The following is a 19,356-nucleotide window of genomic DNA, read 5'->3' as shown; positions in this document are numbered from 1 at the left end:
GGTGTTGGAGAAACCTTTGTAAAATATGAATATATAATTTAATGCAAGACATTTTTAATAAAAACCTAAAATGCAAGTTAAATAATTGAATAATTCTTGTTTGTTACTGATGACGGATGGTGTTGTACATTTTATTGCAAACAATATCGATAGAAAAGTCGTAATACAATACTTTGCTAATTCTTTGTATTTCAATACTAAACCCAATGTTTAAGAACTTGATCAATGGAGTACCTCTTACTATTTAAATGCAAAATTTCTGTTCATGTAAAACACTCATACATCACCCACGCATATTAAACGAAAAATAACTTATTCTGTTAAATAAAATGTTTAACCATTGCTAATATACATATCGATAATTGGCAATAATAGTATTCGACCGATTTTTTATAATCAAAGAGGAAGTACGTGTACTTGCAATGGTTATTATGTTACGCTATATGTATCCACTTCAACTGACCTAATAGCAGGTTACCAAACCTGTTGGTAGCCATGTTTCAAGGAAGCGAAAACACCACTTGGTATAGAAACACACAAAGTCAATACACGCACTTCAGTTGTATGCACTCTTTATAGTGTCACTTTGTACATACGTTACACTTGAATTTTTTAATTTTCCCTTATTCCGTTATAAACTCGATTTACAGAATTTTGTTGGAATAGATTTTTTATTTCTGAAACAAAAACAAAACAAAATAATAATTATGAAAAGGATCGTGTACTAAAATATTTTACCTTCTTTCTGTGCATCTGTGAATTCTGTCTCAGGGAATGCCACGTCGAATGTAATATATAAAGCGCCATGAAGATTGTTATTCTCGTAATTAGGCATTCCTTCCCCCTTTTTCTTAATACGAGCTCCTGGTTTAGTTATTTTATCCCTCTGAATAGCCACTTTGTGACCATCTAAATGTTCTATGTTCATTTTGAAACCTATTAGAGCATCTTGCATAGATATAGTAACATTTGTGTACAGATCATCGCCGACTCTTTCAAAAATTTCATGTGGTTGTGTTCGTATCTTTAAAATTAGATCTCCAGGTTCTCCATCCAAATGTGGTTCACCTTCTGCTGTCAATTTAATCTCTTGTCCATCTACCATACCAGCTTCTATTTCAATCTCAAACACACGTTCTTCGGTAACAAATTTAACATTTGGACACTCTGCGCAAACTGATTGATGCATCATTTGAAATCGACCATTTCCTAATTTTCGAGTAACTATCTCTTGCTTGCAATTACACTTCCTTACTCCTTTCGCTGCCTTCATTACTGGCTTATTTCTTGTTATCTAACATAAGAGACAAATATAATCTTTGCCTTTTATTGAAATCTAAATTTTTACTTAAATAAAATCTTACCTCTATGAAATTCCCGCTATATAATTCTTCTAGAGTAACTACTAAATCCATTATGACAGTAGAACCTTTAGGTGTTTCTTGTTGATGATGAGATTCTCCACCAAAATGAAAACCAAAATCACCAAAGAAACTTGGAAATGGCTCAACATTGTTCATCGTACCATCTTTTTTAAAACATTCTTCTCCACATTTGTCATATATTTCTCTCTTCTCATTATCTGATAGAACTTCGTAAGCTGCACCGAGATCTTGAAATTTCTGAGAAGCATTTGGATCATCTTTATTTTTATCAGGATGTAATTCCTTTGCCAACTTTCTGTATGCTTTTTTTATTGCATGTTGACTTGCTGTTGTTGGTACGCCTAAAATGGCATAAAAATCTCTCCTGCAAAAATGTACTAAAATTTTAAATCATTCCATATTATTTGTATGTGCATGTATTACGATAAAAAATTGTTATATAAATAACATAAAGAAAAAAATAGAATCAGGCTGCTGAATGTATTTAAAAATTTAAAAGTTTATCCACTTATTAAACTTAACTTACTTAATACACTACACATTAATAACTACAGTAAATGCTTGAGAAACCATAAGGTTATAAAATTATTAGAAAGCTAATATTTTCAACATATAAATTAATTAAATTTTTTAGTACAAACAAGCTTCTTCACTTACTCTGCCACAGTTAGAATTACACATATTGTTAAATTTATAAAGAGAGTCCAAATCAATTTTATCGCTGCCATTCTAGCAGACGTTACAACAAACAACGAAGCTTAGATCGTGGGTGCTTCTGATTGGGCCATTGAATTCAATTTCCCCGATTCTGATCGACGATAAACGAGTTTTTAGGCGCGTACATATTTAGCGAAAATACGTACATATGGTTTCTATCGCTAAAAAGTAATTGGTAAACTCAGTTGTGCTCAGTTATGTCAACACAAAATTTGAAGTAAAATTGTTATAAAATTATTTTGTTGTACTGTGTAATTAGCAAGAAGTTTCCATTACTAATATTTATTATAGTGTGACATTATTAATTAGCTCTATAGTAGTTTATGTATAGTACTTTATCACAGTAGTTGTAATACTTACATTATAATAATGTCGCTAAATCTTTTTAATATTATTTTCATTAGTTCTGTTATATAATTCTCACTTGATTTTTAATTATTCTATGAAAAATAATTTCTTGTAGATGTTATTAAAAATATACATTATCTTTATTGATAGTCAATTATTTTCATTTCAAAATATCTGTATAATATTTGACAGGTATTCTATAAATATTGAATATAATCGTCGAATTATTAGTTTCACTTCGTCACTTATTGAAAATCACGCTTCACAATGGAAATTTATCCCCTCCTTTATAATATAGTAAAATGATCATGTGACAGATAGTATCGGGCATTAGTGTCGTCAGTTATCGTGTATAGTAAAGAGTAGTATAGAGTGTGGTACGTGTTGTTGAATCGACTTTTGAAATTATAATAAGGAAGTCATTAGTTTAATCATGTCAATATGTAAATTTCCTCGAGTACTCTTGCAGGAAAGTTCACTGAAAGAAATTCAGTCACGAATCACATGACGAAAGCGTCATTGACTAAAAACACTGTCTTTTAAAATAAGATACCTTTAGGTTATGCACATCAGTTTATCTGTCAAACATCTTACAAAATGGAGAAACACATGCATTTATGGAGGGGTGCTGATAAATTGTCATATACTTTTGGTGACAAACCAAATGGCATAATTTGTAGGCTTGTTACCATTAAAGATCACATTTTTGTTGCAACGACTACTCATAATTTGTACTATGGAGAGGTATCATTTTTGGAGAATAATTCTGCGTCATTAATTTTCAAAAGGGCTCAATATGATGTGATCGACTTAGCATCCAATTCGGATTATTTATTTATCGTAGATAATAATGGCCATGTTTTGAAAGTAAATCCACAGGATATGAGCATAGTCGATACAATAATTCTAAAAGAAGAAGTTAAGTGTTGTAGTCATGGGTATGTTTCATATACTTTTTACATAGTTTCAAGTAATAGTGTCTATTTTATTTTATATTCTTGTGTTACAAATTGTTATTTACCCAAATTGCTTATATTATTGTAGATATAAACAAGAAAATGAAATTGTCAAAGTAAAATCAATAGCTGTTAATGATCAAACAGCATTATTTGTAACAGAAAGTGGACAATTATGGGCTAGTGGAAATCAATCGCAGATAGATATTAATAGTATAGAGCCCAAAAAGGTTAAATTTTTTGAGGGCAGAACTGTGTCCACTGTTTCATGTGGTTCAAACTTTAATGTAGTTGCTGTAAGAAAGACAACAAAGACATTAAAAGATGATACTGATAGTGAAAATGAATTGGAAGGAGAAATTTTTGTTGATTCATGTCCTCAATGTCTCAATACTATGCTTTTAAGTCCAACAAGTTTAACATCATCTGACACTTGCCCTACTGGACTTAATGCACAACAATTTAGTGAAGACCATTCAACTAATTCTATTAGTGCTTTATCTGTTGCTAGTAAAGAACAAGATACTCCATTTACAGAGGGTAGTAAAAAAAAACAGATGTCTGAAATAGTGGAAAATGGAGAAATTTGTTCTGATAATCCTATAGATAATGGAAAAGAAGAAAAAAAGAATGTTATTTTTATAAACACAGAAGCAGCAAGGCAATTTTTAACTAGACAATTATCTTGGGTTTCATCTTATGGAAGTGTTAAAGAAGATATACCTTTAGAAAATATTGAAAAACCAACTGGACTAATAAAACAAAATGTGTCTAATGTAGCAAATTTAGTTTATGAAGGAGTGAAAAATGTAGGAGGTAAAGTTGTTACGTTATCCAGGCATATGAGTGGAAGTTTGGATATGAATGAATTTAAAGATGACAGTAGTGAACATTTAGAACAACTAGCAGAAGAATATTCAAAACCTGCAGCTACTAGTTTGGCACTAAGTTTACGCTGTGAAGAATTTCCCTGGTCATCAAGTACTGGTTCCTCAGAGCATGAATTATCTCAGCAAGGATTGAATGAAAGGATCAATACATTAACTTGTACTGGCAATAATATTCTATCTACCGAACTTTGGACATGGGGTGATATTCAATATGGACAATTAGGAACAGGAGATATTGTTAAGCGTATACGACCTATTTTGGTGGCAAAGCTCAGTAATATTGGACTTAGAAAAATTTCATGTGGTGCATTTCATATACTTGCACTAACATTAGATGGAAGAGTTTTTGCTTGGGGTAGAAATAATTATAAACAGGTAACATTGGAACAAAATATGTATCAAAGTGCACCTCGATTATTTACTACAAATATATTTCCAAATGAAAGAGCCAAAGATGTGGCAGCTGGTAGTTTTCATAGTTTAGTTATGATGCATCATGGTTTATACTTTATTGGACAGTCAAGGTAAACAGTTTAATTATGAAAAGTATAAATAAGAAATGAAAGTTCTGTCTGTTTATAAAAGTTGTCATGCATATTTCAGTAAACCTGGTGAAATGTTCCAACTTGACATTGAGACAAGTAATAATTGTAGTCCTCGGCAAATTTTTAGTTCTGGTATCTATAGCTGTTGTTCTGTGATAAATGAACCTAAGATAAATATTTCTGAGGATTTGGTAAGCGATCAAATCTTCTTGGAAGAAATATTGGTTATATACCAAAATTTAATCAAACCATTTCAAAAGAGAGGAGGTGCTATGCAGGAATCCAATGTATATGAAACATTATGTCGATGTTATACTGAGTTGTTAAGTTTCAGTGTATTGAATGTTATTAGTTTATGGGATTATTTTAATCATATTAGTGAAGCATATGAAGTGACAGTTATTGCTAATGTTGAGGAATATATTACTGTGTATAAATATTACTTAAATGCAGTGTGTGATGTTATTTCTTTGAGTGGATTTACATATATTGTAAAAATAATTGAAGTACCACAAGTAATAACAAATTTATTTAAAGATAAGTTAAAAAGTAATGAAACTAAAAAGCTTTCTGATGAAACTGTTATTACTATGGCATTACAGCATCCACTGCGTAAATTAAATAGGTGAATATTATATTTATGTATAAAGTACTAACAGTTTTCATTATTATCTAATGATTAGTTTAACTTAAAATGATTACAAGCAATAATTATTTGCTTTTAGTTGACAATAAATCAATGCTTTAAACATTAATTTAAAACATAAAACTTTTTTTATAGATAATGAAGATTATTTAATTATTTTTAATAAATTGCATATTAACATAATATCAAGAATATGTAAAAAATTGATATTCTGCCAAAAGTTTTAAACATACTAGTGATTTATTATTTTTTTATTTATGCTAACAGAAATCATCTTTGTACAGATATAAGAATATGATTTTAAATTTGATGAAATGTAATGGTTCAAGAATGGGTGTAGAACGGTTGCATGAAGCTTTAATAAAGTGGGAACAGATATGTGATGAGCAAGAGAAACAACAGAAAGAGGCTGAAGTAACTAAATTATTCTGGGAAAGTTCTGGTAAACTTGGGGAATTATTAAGATCTCCTGACAGAAGGCTTATTAGAGAATCACGAATGCATCCTTTATTGATACTTAATTCTGGAAGATTTTCTACACATTGGTTTGTTTTATTAACTGATATATTTATTCACGTTACTGGTACTTCTCATATAGTACATCCACTTCAAACTCTATGGGTAGAGCCTTTACCAGACTCTGAAACAGTACAAGTAAGTTAAATAAAATTTTACATGTTGATGTAGAATGATGATACGTAATATATATTTTTACATTTATATATTTATGTTTTAGAATGCTATATCAGTAGTGGCTCCAGAAGATACATTTGTATTATATACTCCAACACCTCCTGAACGCAATGAATGGTTGCATGATTTAAAAAATGCCATAAACTGTAGTCTGCAAAAAGTTATTGGACATGTACCTCCAATAGTACGGTCTAGCTCATTCTCTTTCACAAAGCACAGTGTTTTCAAAGATGCAAAATATACTGGTTCGTAAATCATTAATAACAATATTGTATATCACAAATTTTTTATTATTTTTTATATTTTAAAACTATACACAAATAGGGAGTGGAAGACAATCAAACATTTTTCTAGAAATTAATATATCTGTGATGATGAACTGTTCAAAATGATTATAATTTTAATTTTTGATAATTAGGAATTATATAATGCCGAAAGAAAACTGTGTATCAAAATAATATACAAGGTGTTCCATACAACTGAGACAAACTGTATTTTTTAAAAAATTGGTAATGAAATAAAATGTAATAGAACAAAAGGTTCTTAGGAATATTTAAGTGTTAAAATATTCAACAACATAGTTTGCTATAAAATACGAAATTATAGAAAGAGACAAAACTTATGTTAAACAATATGAAAAAAGAAATGAAAAAATATTTAAAATACAATTTGATCTTTTTATATTAAGGTATCATTGTATTTTATTTTATGATATTTTTATTCACTACTAAACATTTTAAAAATATCGCTTGTCTCAGCTATATGGAACATCCTATATATGTATTAGAAAAGTAATAATTTTTTGCTGTGACATATAGGTCGGTGGTTAAATGGTAAGCCACATGGTTCAGGAAAATTAGAGTGGTCTGATGGACGTAAATATGTAGGACAATTTCACAAAGGTATTATTCATGGTAATGGTAAAATGGAAATTCCATCACAAGGTGTCTATGAAGGACAGTGGAAGGATGGTCAACAGAATGGATATGGAACAATGAAGTCAGTTTTAAGTGACAATTGAAATTCTAATAATCATGTAAATATTTATATATAATATTCAAAGTGGAATGCAAAATATTCTAGATACAATAATGGAGACTTTTATGAAGGATATTTCAAAGATGGATTACCACATGGTCATGGTGTTAAAAAGGAAGGTCACTTTATGGCATCTGTAGCATCTGTTTATATTGGAGAATGGGCTGCAGGTGTCAAACAGGGATATGGAATTATGGACGACATTATGACAGGTATTAATAATATGATTAAGAACAGAAAAGATGTATGATTTTCGTAATAATTAAATCAAACACTTATAAACATAGATACTGATTTATTAAACAATACATTATTTTAGGTGAAAAATACTTAGGTTCCTGGAGTAATGGTATGAAACATGGTTGTGGTTTAATAGTAACTTTAAATGGTATTTATTATGAAGGTGTTTTTATGCAAGACGTTTTGACGGTAAATAATTACAAATTTTGCTAATTTTGATAAATATAAACTTAAAAACGTTGAAATAAGATGCTTATGATAAAAGGGTCACGGAGTCATGGTGTTTGAAGATGGTACTCATTATGAAGGTGAATTTAAATCCGCTGGTATTTTTTATGGTAAAGGTACATTGACATTTACAAGTGGTGATCGATTAGAAGGCAATATGAATGGTGCTTGGAAAGAGGGTATAAAAGTTATTGCAACACTGCACATGAATAAAGCCAGTGGAAATGTACAAACTAATTCAAAACCAACGTAAATAGTTTATTATTTAATATTTATTTGAATTTAATTTTAAATGTATTTATTTATTATCTCTTGATGTAGATCTTTCGGCAAGTTATGTGTATCACCCGATCAGAAATGGAAAGCTATATTTCGACAGTGTTATCAACAACTTGGTGTACCTGAACCAGGTTCGAAAGCTATAGGTGTAACTGAGAAATCCACAGAAACCCAACGTGTTTGGCAAAATATTGCTAGCATAATAACTAAATCACATCAAAAAGCTTTACAACGAAGAAAACTTTCATCAGTTATTGCATCTAGTAAGGAAAAAAGTAATGAAATAATTGATGAATTAGATAAAATTCCTTGTTTTGGAAGAGACAAACTCACTATCCAGAGCTATAATGAAATCCATAAGTACTTAATTAAAGCATTTGACAGTTCACATCATCCATTAGGAGCTCTTTTAACAGAAGTTGCTGCTGTATATACAGCTACTTATGGTGGTGTAAGAGTTCATCCTTTGTTACTTAGTCATGCTGTATCAGAACTTCGTAGTATTACTTCAAGAATATATGAAATAGTTACTCTTTTATTTCCGGCCTTACCACAAGGTGGTAAAGAATATATATTTGAAACAGAAAATGAAGAACAAGGGTATGTTTTATATTTTACTCAATTATCTATATAATTCGTTATCTGCATAATCCATATTTGTGCAGCATTATGTATTTCTGCTTTAATTTATTTTGTTAGTCAAGTTATAAGCGCTACAGCAATTCTTCATCCTATCCTATTACCGCGTGTGCATTCTGCACTTTTTATATTATATGCTTTACATAATAAAAAAGAAGATGATGCCTATTGGGAAAGATTAATGAAATGGAACAAAGAACCTGATATAACGCTAATGACATTTTTGGACGTTGATCAGTAAGTATGATCAACCAAAGAAAGATAAAAATTATCAAATTTTTCATAATTGATAACATTTCTGAAATTTAATTCGAATGTATAAAATTTTAGAAAATTTTGGAAAAATACAAATATAATGAACTTAAACGAAAGTGAATTATCCTATCAAAGTAAATCGTACTTTAGTGAAGCAATAGAAACATTACAGCAATTGAAAACTATGTTTTCTCCATTAGAAAAGTTACTCGTAGTTAGAAATACATTTGAGCAAATGACACAAGTAAGCTAGTTTCTTTAGTTTTTATTAATATCTTATTATTTATTATATCTTATATATTTTTTATAATAGATAGTTCAAAAACAATTGGGTACTACATATTTATGGACAATGGATGAATTGTTTCCTGTCTTTTGTTTTGTTGTTGTTCGTGCTAGTGTATTACAACTAGGCAGTGAAATACATTTTATAGAAGATTTCATGGAACCTTATTTGCAAAATGGAGAACTTGGCATTATGTTCACCACTCTTAAGGCAAGATATTACTTTTCCTAGACAATTATTTAGTTTATTTTACTTAACAAGTATATTTACCTTTTAGGCCTGCTACTACCAAATATTGCAAGAGAAAATTAATGTAGGTGATTGAATGTGTTTTGCATGCAAAAGTAAAAATATATTATAAAACAAGTTTCAATAACATCTTCTTATAATATATTATTTAAATAATAAATAAAATATATGCACAAGTACCTTGAAATTTAAGATCTAGTTGAAGTAATATAATTTAATGAAACATTAGACACCGTAAAATGAATCATTTGTGCATCATAATTGTTAAAAGTGACTAAACATATTTATTATAAGTAATAAAAATTGAAACTATAATATACATAAAAGTAAAATATTAGATTATCAAGTCTTAATAATGTAAGTAGTGAAATTACATATCACACTTTACAAAAGTATTAATGTACAGTGTATATACATTTAGAATGAATTTTAAGTTTTCTTTGTTTATATTAATCATTCATCTATATATGATTTTAGTTTTCAAAGAGCTATAGACTAAACGGTTCTAGAAACAATCATATGTAAGTACTTCTTATTATAATATTAAATATTAATGCTTTCCAAGTTCTTCAATCAGATAACTTTAATAAGCATTTATATGCTATTATTCTAAAAAATTGTTCTAGGACCAATTTAGATATATACAAAAAATATTAATAAATAGTATCATATGATTATTTAATTCATCAAACTGCCATAAATATTGTTTAATAATAATACAGTCCAATAATCTTCCTTTATTCTATCATGTTATAATATTATATTACTAATATAATAGACTGTATCTTAGAATATTAAATGAATATCTGAAGGAAAAATATTAATTAAAAAATTAATGTCAGGTAATATGTTATAATAATAATAATAATAATAATAATAATAATAATAACAACAACAACAACAACAATAATAATAATGATTAAAACTTTGTTATTAAATATGCATTTTAAATGTTTTATGCCTATTATATGTATGTAATTTGTAAGTATCTGTATCAAATGAATAAGATTATATATTTAAAAGTAGTAAATACATTTCATTTCATATAAAGTACTTTATATACATTTTATAATTCTACCTTAAATTCTAGATATGCAAACAAAATTAGAGAATACAAATTAATAATACTGTATTATAAAAAGCACTTATGAGAATTAATATTATTAATGAAAATACTTACTAGACATCATTTAAAGAAGTGCAATTCTCTCATTATATAATCATCTAATTTTAATAAATATTTAATTAAATAATTTTATCTGAGACCCATAAAGTAAAGAAATTTGAAGTAAAAAGTATTTTTGAGTATGATTAATATTACCAAAATAAAATTAAGCAATATTAAATACTATAAGTATGAAAAGCATAAATTGATATTAAAAAATGTATATGTACATTTTCTAAATTTACAAAATAGAATAAAATTTTAATAAAATTTAAACAATAATATCAAACAAGGTTGAATTTTCTAAAACATTACACAGTTCATATAATGAAAATAAATAATGTACTTACAAAAAAGATAAAAAATGTATAATGTATCAATATAAACTCTTTACCTTATTTTAACACACTACATTATGGACAAGGTAAAGGAACATCATGTGCATATTACAGTTTTTTTTTTTAATTACAAGAAAACGTTATGATTAATAACAAATAAATTTTAACGTAACAAAAATTTGAATATTTAACGAGAAGCGATGTAATTTACGTATGTATTCTTTTAATATTAACGATTTAAAATTGTATCATTTAATATTCGAATCAAACATCAAAATTTTCACGGTTGTTTTACGTAATTACTGCACAGCTGATAAGAATTAACATGGATATAAATTATACTATTGAAAGTAGTTATTTATGCGATGAAGAATAGCTTCAAATGATAAAATGAATTTGTGAGATTTTTATGTATACTTTCATTATTATATGCATTTTAATGTGCTTTTATTTTTTCAAAATTAAAGCCTTTTAAAATTTAATTCATATACATTCGTTTATAAATATGTTATCAATAATATATTCAGTGAAAACATTTTTATTAAATAACATTGGCTATGATGCGCAGATTTAACCAGCAGCATGATCACGAAGTAACTGCGATCATATCGTTACTCTTACTTCAACTAAAACTGTACGTTTAAACGTGATTTATTGACACAAATACGTTTAGATTTGTTTATTATAGATATGGAAGTAGTTAGACGTGTATGGAAAAATCCTCTTTTACTGTATAAAACTGGATTACGGGTATCATTTAGAAACAGGTATATGACAAGAGCATAGTATAACCTAAACATTATTTTACACATTATGATATAACTGGATTTAATATTAATTTATAAAATAATTGTTTGATAATAGTATTTCTTGTGATACTTTATAACAATGCTTACTAAAATACAAGCCCAGAATTAGCAAATAATATCTTAATATTTGTTGTACCAAAATATTGGAAACAATAATTTATAAGTATTTTGTAGGATTTTTTTTTTTATATATTGTTAACCATAACATTGAAATATTTTATCTTTGTGAAAGGCTATTTTATATCTATTCTTGCAAGATTTATCATTTTTAAATAATTAGATATTATCACAAGAAACTATAAAGAAAGACAAGTTCTGTTAGAAATTTCTTACTATAAATTTTTGTAATAATGTGTAATAATGTTTGTATACAAACAACCAATTTTTAAATAATTTATCTTGCTCTATATCGTACATAATAGCTTTCCTATAGAAAATTAAACAATGTTTTAATAAAATTATTTTTATTGCAGTTCAGCATCTAAAGTAACAAAAAAGGAAAATGTTTCCATGCGTGATAATGATTTGCAATTATCAAATGTAGATGTAGGTGTACAAAATGACGCAACATTTAATGCCCTTGTTTCAACAGAAGAGTTATTAGCACAAATAGGATTGGCAAGAGAATTTGCAACAGATAGTAAAGTTGAACATCCTTATGTTGATAAATTAAAGAGGGTACAAATGATTTTATTTGATTTAAGTCATGCTATATTAAAACCAATACCTGGAAAAAGTAAGGCATTTGAAAGTAAACATATTAATGATTTAGAAGAATGGATAATAGAATATACCAATCAACTACCACCTCAGGAAACCTATATTATTCCGGTAAAAAGAGCATTTCTATTTCATATTTGTTATTCAAATAATTCATCATATTCCATTTTACACTTTAATAGGGCGGTGGGAAAGCTTGTTCTACTTTACATTCAGCAAAAGCAATATGCAAACGTGTAGAAAGAAATGTTGCATTTTTGGTTCAAGATGGTTTATTAAATAAAGAGGCACAAATATATTTAAATAAATTACAGAACTTCCTATTAACAACATCACGTATTGCAGCTAAATGTGATCAACGTACTGAAAATATATATATTCCTAGAGTAGAAGTTGAAAAGAACGAGGAAAAGTAAACTATAAAATTTCTGAGTCGTATTTGTAGATTATTTTCTACTGCTTTTATTGTAAAAGTAACACAGCCAAATATTGTATGCAAATGTTGTGTGCAATGATATTCCTTCTAAATGTATATTCATAGTAGGTAAGTTGTAAATATTTTTAATGGAATTATAAGTGTCATTTATTGATTATTCTGTATCATTATATTATTAAATGTACATAGTAATTAATTAACATATTAAGTTGTTGGCATATAACAATTTTTAATAAAAAGTTAAATTCTAAGATATAGTTTCCAAACATGACACAAATACTTTTTCGATGTATTATTACAAGAAATGATTATGATTAATAGAATATTTTGTTAATTTTATGAAACAGTTGTACATAATTTTATTGATATACATTTGGCTATTTATTTAAATAACAGAAACAAGTTTTATAAGTCAATTTTAGTTATACATATATACACATTAACGGATCATTAAATAGAAATTTATTACCTTATATTAAATTTTTATCTATCTGTACATAGTATAAAAATATTTGTGAAAAAAAGTATAAATAAATGTACAGGTCTAAATATTATAATAAGCCACATGTAAAAAAAAAGGTTATAAGATGATAACAACGTTCAGTAAAATTAATTATTTATTCCAAGACTTCATCCCCTTCAACAATTTCCTTTAAATTAAGTAATTCCAATAATCCAGAACCTTTGGTTTCAGACCTCACTAGTTCATTTATGTCTCTATAATGTCCAGGATCAATTAAGCAAATCAAATCTAAAGTTCCATTATCCCACTCTTCTGTTTCTAGTTTTGTTACTAATTTTACTATTTTGTCTCTTAATTTTTTTGCTTCTTTGCCTGAGACCAAAACTCTGAGTCTCATTTGAGCCCGCTCCAATGGCATTACATCTTTTAATTGAGGAATTACATCTAATGCCTGCTGTTTTGCATTTCGGTTTGGCTTTACTGAAAAATGTATATCTTTCATAGCTTTTTCTATCATAGTTACTGTATAAGGACGTTTAGTTTCTGGATTTATGCATTTGTTAGCAACAGTTGTAGCAATATCTTTAAACATAGAATCTAAGGCTGAGTGTCTTTCTTTATCCGAAACTTGAAGTTCTCCTTTTGTAAGAATCTCTTTACAAATGTCTGTTTGATTATCAGTACCAAAAGCTTTTACGAGGTCTTCCTTCTTTGCTACTTGACCTTTAGAGACATTTATAAATACTGTATGTGTCTGTAAAACTTCATCAATATCTTTTTCTCTGAAATGCAATTTTGTTATTACAATTGTTAGTAAAACATGAAGTATATCATATCAGAAAGAAGTTAAAATGTTACAAAAGTAAATTGTACAGGTTAGATGTCAAGAACGTACTAACAATGTAACGTATGTCTTTGTTTTGCTTGATTGTCAAATACTTACAGTTTATTTCTCCACGAGATAACCTTATTCCGGTAACAGGCAATCTCAAATCGCTTCCCTGCTTTTTTCATACGAACCACAGCAACATTGGTTAATCTTATTTGATTCGTTGGTGTAAAAATTTTCGACATTTTTAAGTAAGAATGAATGTAATATCGTTTTTTGTTTAGGAATTTTAATATATACGTTATAAAACTATAATTTAAATAACTTGTATAATATTTCTTTCCTGTAATCTACATTCTTATCTACGTAAATGTTTTACGGATGCTTTAAAGCGATTTCGAACTCTCGATTTATAGTCGAACGAGTGACATATCCAACTTCCTTCGCGATATCGATAGATTTTTGAAACACATTACATCGCATCATGTTATTTTTATTAGATTATTTTTACTTTCAAAATTTAACTTGTAATTAATATACATTATAAATTTATGTATTCAATAGAATAGAGTACATAATTTATAATCTATGCTGAAATTTGTTTGAAAGGAGTATTTAAATATTAACTTTTAATTATTTTTTTAAACAACTGTTTGACAGCTTTTCTCAAACATAACCACAATTGAAAATTAACGCATTTTCAAATTTGTTATTGATTTATTACTTATATTAAAATTTTAAATATTTCATATAATTATTATAAATATAAATATGTAACCAGTTAAAAATTAAAAACAATTTCACAAATGTAATACATGAAATATACAAAATTTTATAATTGTAATTGGTTTTATAGCCTTTAAGCGCGAACAATATTAAAGATAGGCTATAGATTAATTTATAATTATGTAATCGCATGAAAAATTTGAAAACATGGTCAGTCGATATTTAAAAAAGTTTAGATTTTACATATTCATATTGTACATTTAAAAAGTTATACGAATAACATTATTAGATTATTAGTTCTCTACCAGGGTGTATGGTTTTGTGTTTATCATATTTAATTTTGTAAATTACTTTGTTTAAACGTATTAAAAAATCATTGTCATGACGTCACCGTAGGATAAGCAAAATCGCGGGCGTGCGCTCGTGTGACTGCACGCATGCGCAGACTGCCCGCTACATTAGACTGTATCGAATATGGCCGCCGCGAGCGTGATGCCGTTAGAAGTGCGTGAAAAATGATCGTTTTTCCGTGGTTCAAACGATCCGATCGTTTTTACGTGTGTGCATAGTGGCAGTGAGTGTTATCTTCAACATCTCGACAACGTGGGAGGTCCTTATCATGGCGTTGGTCACCGTGCAGCGGTCTCCAAGTGTGTCCAATTCCCCGCAGAGTTCGGTGAGTTTTCCTGCTTTGTGCGTCTTTGTCGATAACCGCTGTCAATTTTTATTAAGAACGCATTGTTTTGAAATTTACTCTCGTCATTGTTGTATCGTCGTATCCCAATCATATTACAAATCTTTTAGCTTTATTCGAATACCTTTTTCTTATTTGGCCTATTGACAGCCAATTGAAGAAGGGATTTGTGAAAATTCGAAATTTTCTGTATGATATACAACATCTAGTGACAACAAGGGAGGAAAGTTTATAAAAAGTTTATAAAAATACAATTGCAAGAAGAAAGACTTGTTTTGACATTTTCCTCGTGCGATTAAAGGCTATAACACGATGGTGCACGAGTTCGTGGTTAATTGTCATTTATTTAATTTGCCAGAATTACACATCTTTCCGTTACCGGCTATTTTCCGCGGGAATATTTAACAGTTTATTAGGCAACGTAACCCGTTCCATGTGTGACTTACTGTTAAGTCTGGTATCGTCGTATCGTCTTGAATTGTGCGATTACATGCTTCTGTAAGCGTGATTGTATATATTAGAACATTAAGATCTTTGTTGTTCGTTTGTTGAAGGAATAATAGATACGTTAGCACTGTAAATACGGAATAAAAGTGAATATACCAGTGTCTTCTTTATAGGTCAACGATCACTTTCATGAATCTTTAAGTGCAAGTGAAGGAACGTTATAAAACAGAATTTCTACTTTTGTATGTTGCTTACGTCGTTAGTTAATCGGATTCCTCTCCGTATTCATTTCGTTGAACGATTGATTTGTCCACGATAGATTTATGTCAGGATTTTCTTGTAACAAGAAAGAAACATGGCTTGAAATATTTTTTTGCAAAAGAATAAGCTTCCTCATTTTCGATTCGCTTTTCGCGGAATTTCTTCTTACTTCGCGATGACGATGTGCCTCGACGTCTGTCGACGTCGAAGCTTCGCGATGTTACCGATTGTTTGTACACGCACACGCAAGACACGCTGAAATCAGCAGTGGTGGCGTCGCGACGATAACCGTCTCAGTTGGTTTACCGTTCCTCACCACGACACTGGAACGATGAAAGAGAGTTGGAAAAGAGAGCGAAAGGAACACGTGGCTTCAGTGTCCGTATCTGCTATTCGAGAATGAGTGCCGTGACTAGCGCATTTTCTTCGACTTATAGAACGATCTCGCTCACACGGATAGCGTCGATTCCTGCATTTTCTCATCTTTCTATGGTAACCAATCGCGAACCACCCCTCGGCTGTCCGTCCAACGTGTCAGACTCGAGGACAAGCGCGCTTTTGGCCACCAGTTGTTTCCACTTTCCGCGTGATGCAATCAGGGAACAAGGTCACGGGAAAAGTAAGCTTTTCTACGGGCTCGAACAGCTGTTCGGAGTCGCGGGGAGATTCTTCTCTAACAGCTTTACAAAATTTCTCTTTTTTAATTTTGCATTAATCGAGAGTAGAAAAATTGGAAAGCGTACTCTCGGAATTTTGGAAGGCAAAAGAAGGAAAATAATTTTTCTTCAGTTTCCTTTTTTAAAATGGCGCGCAGAATAGCTGCGAGATTAATCGACCAATCAATTTCGAATAAAATTTATTCAATTCCACGTAATAATTTCTTTTCTTAATGGCGAAATTTAATCGATATCCATGTATCGAATGTTTCTTTTCTTATTCATGTTTCAAATTTGCTTATTCTCTGTTATTTTGCAATTATCGTAATTGCAATATCTCATATATAATATATACGTCATGGTATGCAAATGAAAAATAACGTGAAAATTGTGCATTCGATTTAATTTTATTATGTAATGATATGGATGTAAAAGAATAATTTATTTTTGCGTAGGTGTGATATGTATATGTACAATTAGTGGTATGATTTAGTGGTAGTGGTAAGATTTTCACTACATGACAAAGATTAGGAGCTATTTTAATCACGTATAACTACATTTCACAGAAACGTTATTAAAATACCAATTAAAATAAGTCGAATAAATTTTATTCCGATTTTTATTTCCAACACCAGTTGGAAATGTATCGTTATATCAATTGTGCTTCGTTTTTGAAATTCATACTTATTGAATTATCGAGTAATTTTTATACTCTCTGTCAATAATCGCAATTTTCGAAGCAACTTATCGAACAAGGTAAACTTTCTTTCAGGGTTTTCATGATTACAGACCCAGTCATAGATTTCGTGTGCAGTGCAAGTGAAAATTTGCACAAGTTATCTATACGTGTCAACAAGAGCACGTTAGTTTCACCAATATCTTATTCTTACTTTCGAACGTTCTTTCCACTCTGTGATTTGGTAATGCGAAGTCTAAATTCTAGCCATTAATCTAACATTTCACTTCTGCTTCAATTCGTGATGCTTCGCTTCCTGTGAGGTGAATTCGAAGCACGTCCGATTCGTGCTTAATGAGACTTTTTGTTTCCATTCGATGTCCAATATTGTAATAATTCGGCATAATTTTCAAGCCCAAGTGGCTTTCACTGCATAAATGGAGGCTTATCGTAGAAGCATCTCAGCTAGGCCGAAATGAATATTTTGATGAATATTTGAACGTGTGAATGGATATCCCATTTATAACGCGATATTGCACGTCGTGGAGAAAGCAAATATGCAGAAAATGTCTGCGAGGATGTGTAAGGTTAGTTTGAAGTGGACCTATTGTTCAGCGTTTCTAAGAGATGACCGTCTCAAGAGTCAGCGTCTGGACACTACTGCCTTTCAGCTTCTTGTATTATGTTCTTAATTTCTGCTATTTTATCCTTCATATCCTTTCATCCTATTTTTTCCTTCCTGTATTACCAATTTAATATCCTTCAACGATTCGATGCATCTTAACAGTGACTTCTCGTTATCTATTTTGAGATATGCTCTTAGGATATGCAGAGTGATCCATGTACGATTAAGTAACACGTGAAACTTTAGCTTTACTCGAAGATATTCAAAATCTCTTACGAATTAATAATTTCTTAATTGTGCCTTATCCTGTTAGTATTTCCGGTATGAAGTAGTTTGATTCGCGATATTCGTATTAATCTTTAACCACTTGCGCTATAAAGACGTGCCACGCACGTCGAGATGCTTTTGTTCCAAAGCCGCCAGCGACGTGTGTACCACGTCGATAGGCATTCGTCGCAGAAACAAATACGACGTGTCCGTCACGTCGGCTAACAGTTAGGTCGCAGACGGGATGCGGCGTCAATGAAACGCCTTACCGCATGTTATATTGTAAAACGCGGCACGGTAACCGAAAGTTAAATCGTTGGGCAAGTGGTTAACCCCTTCGTCTAGAATATCGTGTGAGACTCGTTGTATGAAAATTGGACCAAACATTGGACCGACGCTGTCCAAACGAAAAGTTCACTGTCGGTCCCCAGGGACTCTTTGGGGCACGGTGGGATTAAAAGTGTCCCACCTTTTTGGTGCACCGTAATGCAGAGACATTTTTAGTCCCACCTGGAAATATTGTAACAGTTTTATCAGTAAAAATATACCAATTTTGTTTCATTTAAAACGCAATCAAATTTCTGTGCAACACGGGTCTCGTTTATTATCCGAAACCCTGTGTCGCAAAGAGCCAAGCACCGTCTTTGAGTTTACTAGATAGGATCACCCTGTGTGAACGAAAGAAGCCGCGGTCTTAGATTTCGGCAGCGTTTAACAGCTTTGACAAACGTTCTAACTTGTCCGTCGTACTTTACTTCTCTGATAAAGGGATGGTAAGTGGTGTTTCTTGCCCAGCAGAGCCAGTCTATCCAGATATGGCGAGTTCTGCGGTGCTGTATTCTCGACACGG

At 29.9% G+C, this 19,356-nt stretch overlaps 5 protein-coding genes across 6 annotated transcripts in view; 3 read left to right on the top strand and 2 right to left on the bottom strand.

The window, feature by feature from the left end:
- Nucleotides 1-19,356, top strand: part of ssh (Protein phosphatase Slingshot) — a 256,624-nt gene that overhangs the window by 15,252 nt on the left and 222,016 nt on the right. Inside the window, exon 1 of one of the 2 annotated variants that reach the window (XM_017910242.1) lies at nt 15,463-15,556. The exons of the other annotated variant lie outside the window; for it this stretch is intronic. Coding sequence (XP_017765731.1) covers nt 15,500-15,556 — 57 coding nt within the window. The 5' untranslated portion in view covers nt 15,463-15,499. Of the gene's footprint in view, nt 1-15,462; nt 15,557-19,356 lie in introns of those variants that run through there. 2 annotated transcript variants of the gene reach the window in all.
- On the bottom strand, nt 164-2,147 carry shv (DnaJ heat shock protein family member shriveled). Its single transcript, XM_017910253.1, has 4 exons — nt 2,043-2,147; nt 1,365-1,749; nt 739-1,294; nt 164-677 (listed from the first exon to the last, which is right to left on the bottom strand). The coding sequence occupies exons 1-4, from the start codon at nt 2,111-2,113 to the stop codon at nt 613-615; spliced, it is 1,077 nt and encodes a 358-aa protein (XP_017765742.1). The 5' UTR covers nt 2,114-2,147; the 3' UTR covers nt 164-612.
- On the top strand, nt 2,840-9,470 carry Als2 (Amyotrophic lateral sclerosis 2). Its single transcript, XM_017910241.1, has 14 exons — nt 2,840-3,388; nt 3,495-4,820; nt 4,900-5,466; nt 5,772-6,141; nt 6,224-6,425; nt 6,999-7,179; nt 7,264-7,430; nt 7,538-7,647; nt 7,724-7,935; nt 8,008-8,565; nt 8,665-8,841; nt 8,935-9,103; nt 9,173-9,355; nt 9,423-9,470. The coding sequence occupies exons 1-14, from the start codon at nt 3,048-3,050 to the stop codon at nt 9,468-9,470; spliced, it is 4,611 nt and encodes a 1,536-aa protein (XP_017765730.1). The 5' UTR covers nt 2,840-3,047.
- Nucleotides 11,532-12,904, top strand: LOC108554847 (cob(I)yrinic acid a,c-diamide adenosyltransferase, mitochondrial). Its single transcript, XM_017910255.1, has 3 exons — nt 11,532-11,664; nt 12,180-12,537; nt 12,609-12,904. The coding sequence occupies exons 1-3, from the start codon at nt 11,588-11,590 to the stop codon at nt 12,840-12,842; spliced, it is 669 nt and encodes a 222-aa protein (XP_017765744.1). The 5' UTR covers nt 11,532-11,587; the 3' UTR covers nt 12,843-12,904.
- Sbds (SBDS ribosome maturation factor) lies at nt 13,429-14,509 on the bottom strand. Its single transcript, XM_017910254.1, has 2 exons — nt 14,269-14,509; nt 13,429-14,107 (listed from the first exon to the last, which is right to left on the bottom strand). The coding sequence occupies exons 1-2, from the start codon at nt 14,397-14,399 to the stop codon at nt 13,480-13,482; spliced, it is 759 nt and encodes a 252-aa protein (XP_017765743.1). The 5' UTR covers nt 14,400-14,509; the 3' UTR covers nt 13,429-13,479.

The sequence above is a fragment of the Eufriesea mexicana genome, unplaced genomic scaffold (genome assembly GCF_001483705.2).
Source record: "Eufriesea mexicana isolate 0111107269 unplaced genomic scaffold, ASM148370v2 scaffold87, whole genome shotgun sequence".
NCBI lineage: Eukaryota > Metazoa > Arthropoda > Insecta > Hymenoptera > Apidae > Eufriesea > Eufriesea mexicana.
Note: the sequence above shows the minus strand (reverse complement) of the source record. Positions and strands in the feature narration are given on the sequence as shown.

Bases quoted from the DNA above. Each gene is read 5' to 3' on its own strand.
- shv (XM_017910253.1), bottom strand. From the start codon at position 2,113: ATGGCAGCGATAAAATTGATTTGGACTCTCTTTATAAATTTAACAATA. The intron at 1,750-2,042 runs GTAAGTGAAGAA...ACATTTTTGCAG, and splicing joins GTAATTCTAACTGTGGCAGA to GAGAGATTTTTATGCCATTT. The intron at 678-738 runs GTAAAATATTTT...TTTTTGTTTCAG, and splicing joins CACAGATGCACAGAAAGAAG to AAATAAAAAATCTATTCCAA.
- Als2 (XM_017910241.1), top strand. From the start codon at position 3,048: ATGGAGAAACACATGCATTTATGGAGGGGTGCTGATAAATTGTCATAT. The intron at 7,431-7,537 runs GTATTAATAATA...ACATTATTTTAG, and splicing joins TATGGACGACATTATGACAG to GTGAAAAATACTTAGGTTCC. The intron at 7,936-8,007 runs GTAAATAGTTTA...CTCTTGATGTAG, and splicing joins CAAACTAATTCAAAACCAAC to ATCTTTCGGCAAGTTATGTG.
- LOC108554847 (XM_017910255.1), top strand. From the start codon at position 11,588: ATGGAAGTAGTTAGACGTGTATGGAAAAATCCTCTTTTACTGTATAAA. The intron at 11,665-12,179 runs GTATATGACAAG...TTTTTATTGCAG, and splicing joins CGGGTATCATTTAGAAACAG to TTCAGCATCTAAAGTAACAA. The intron at 12,538-12,608 runs GTAAAAAGAGCA...ACACTTTAATAG, and splicing joins AGGAAACCTATATTATTCCG to GGCGGTGGGAAAGCTTGTTC.
- Sbds (XM_017910254.1), bottom strand. From the start codon at position 14,399: ATGTCGAAAATTTTTACACCAACGAATCAAATAAGATTAACCAATGTT. The intron at 14,108-14,268 runs GTAAGTATTTGA...ATTGCATTTCAG, and splicing joins ATCTCGTGGAGAAATAAACT to AGAAAAAGATATTGATGAAG.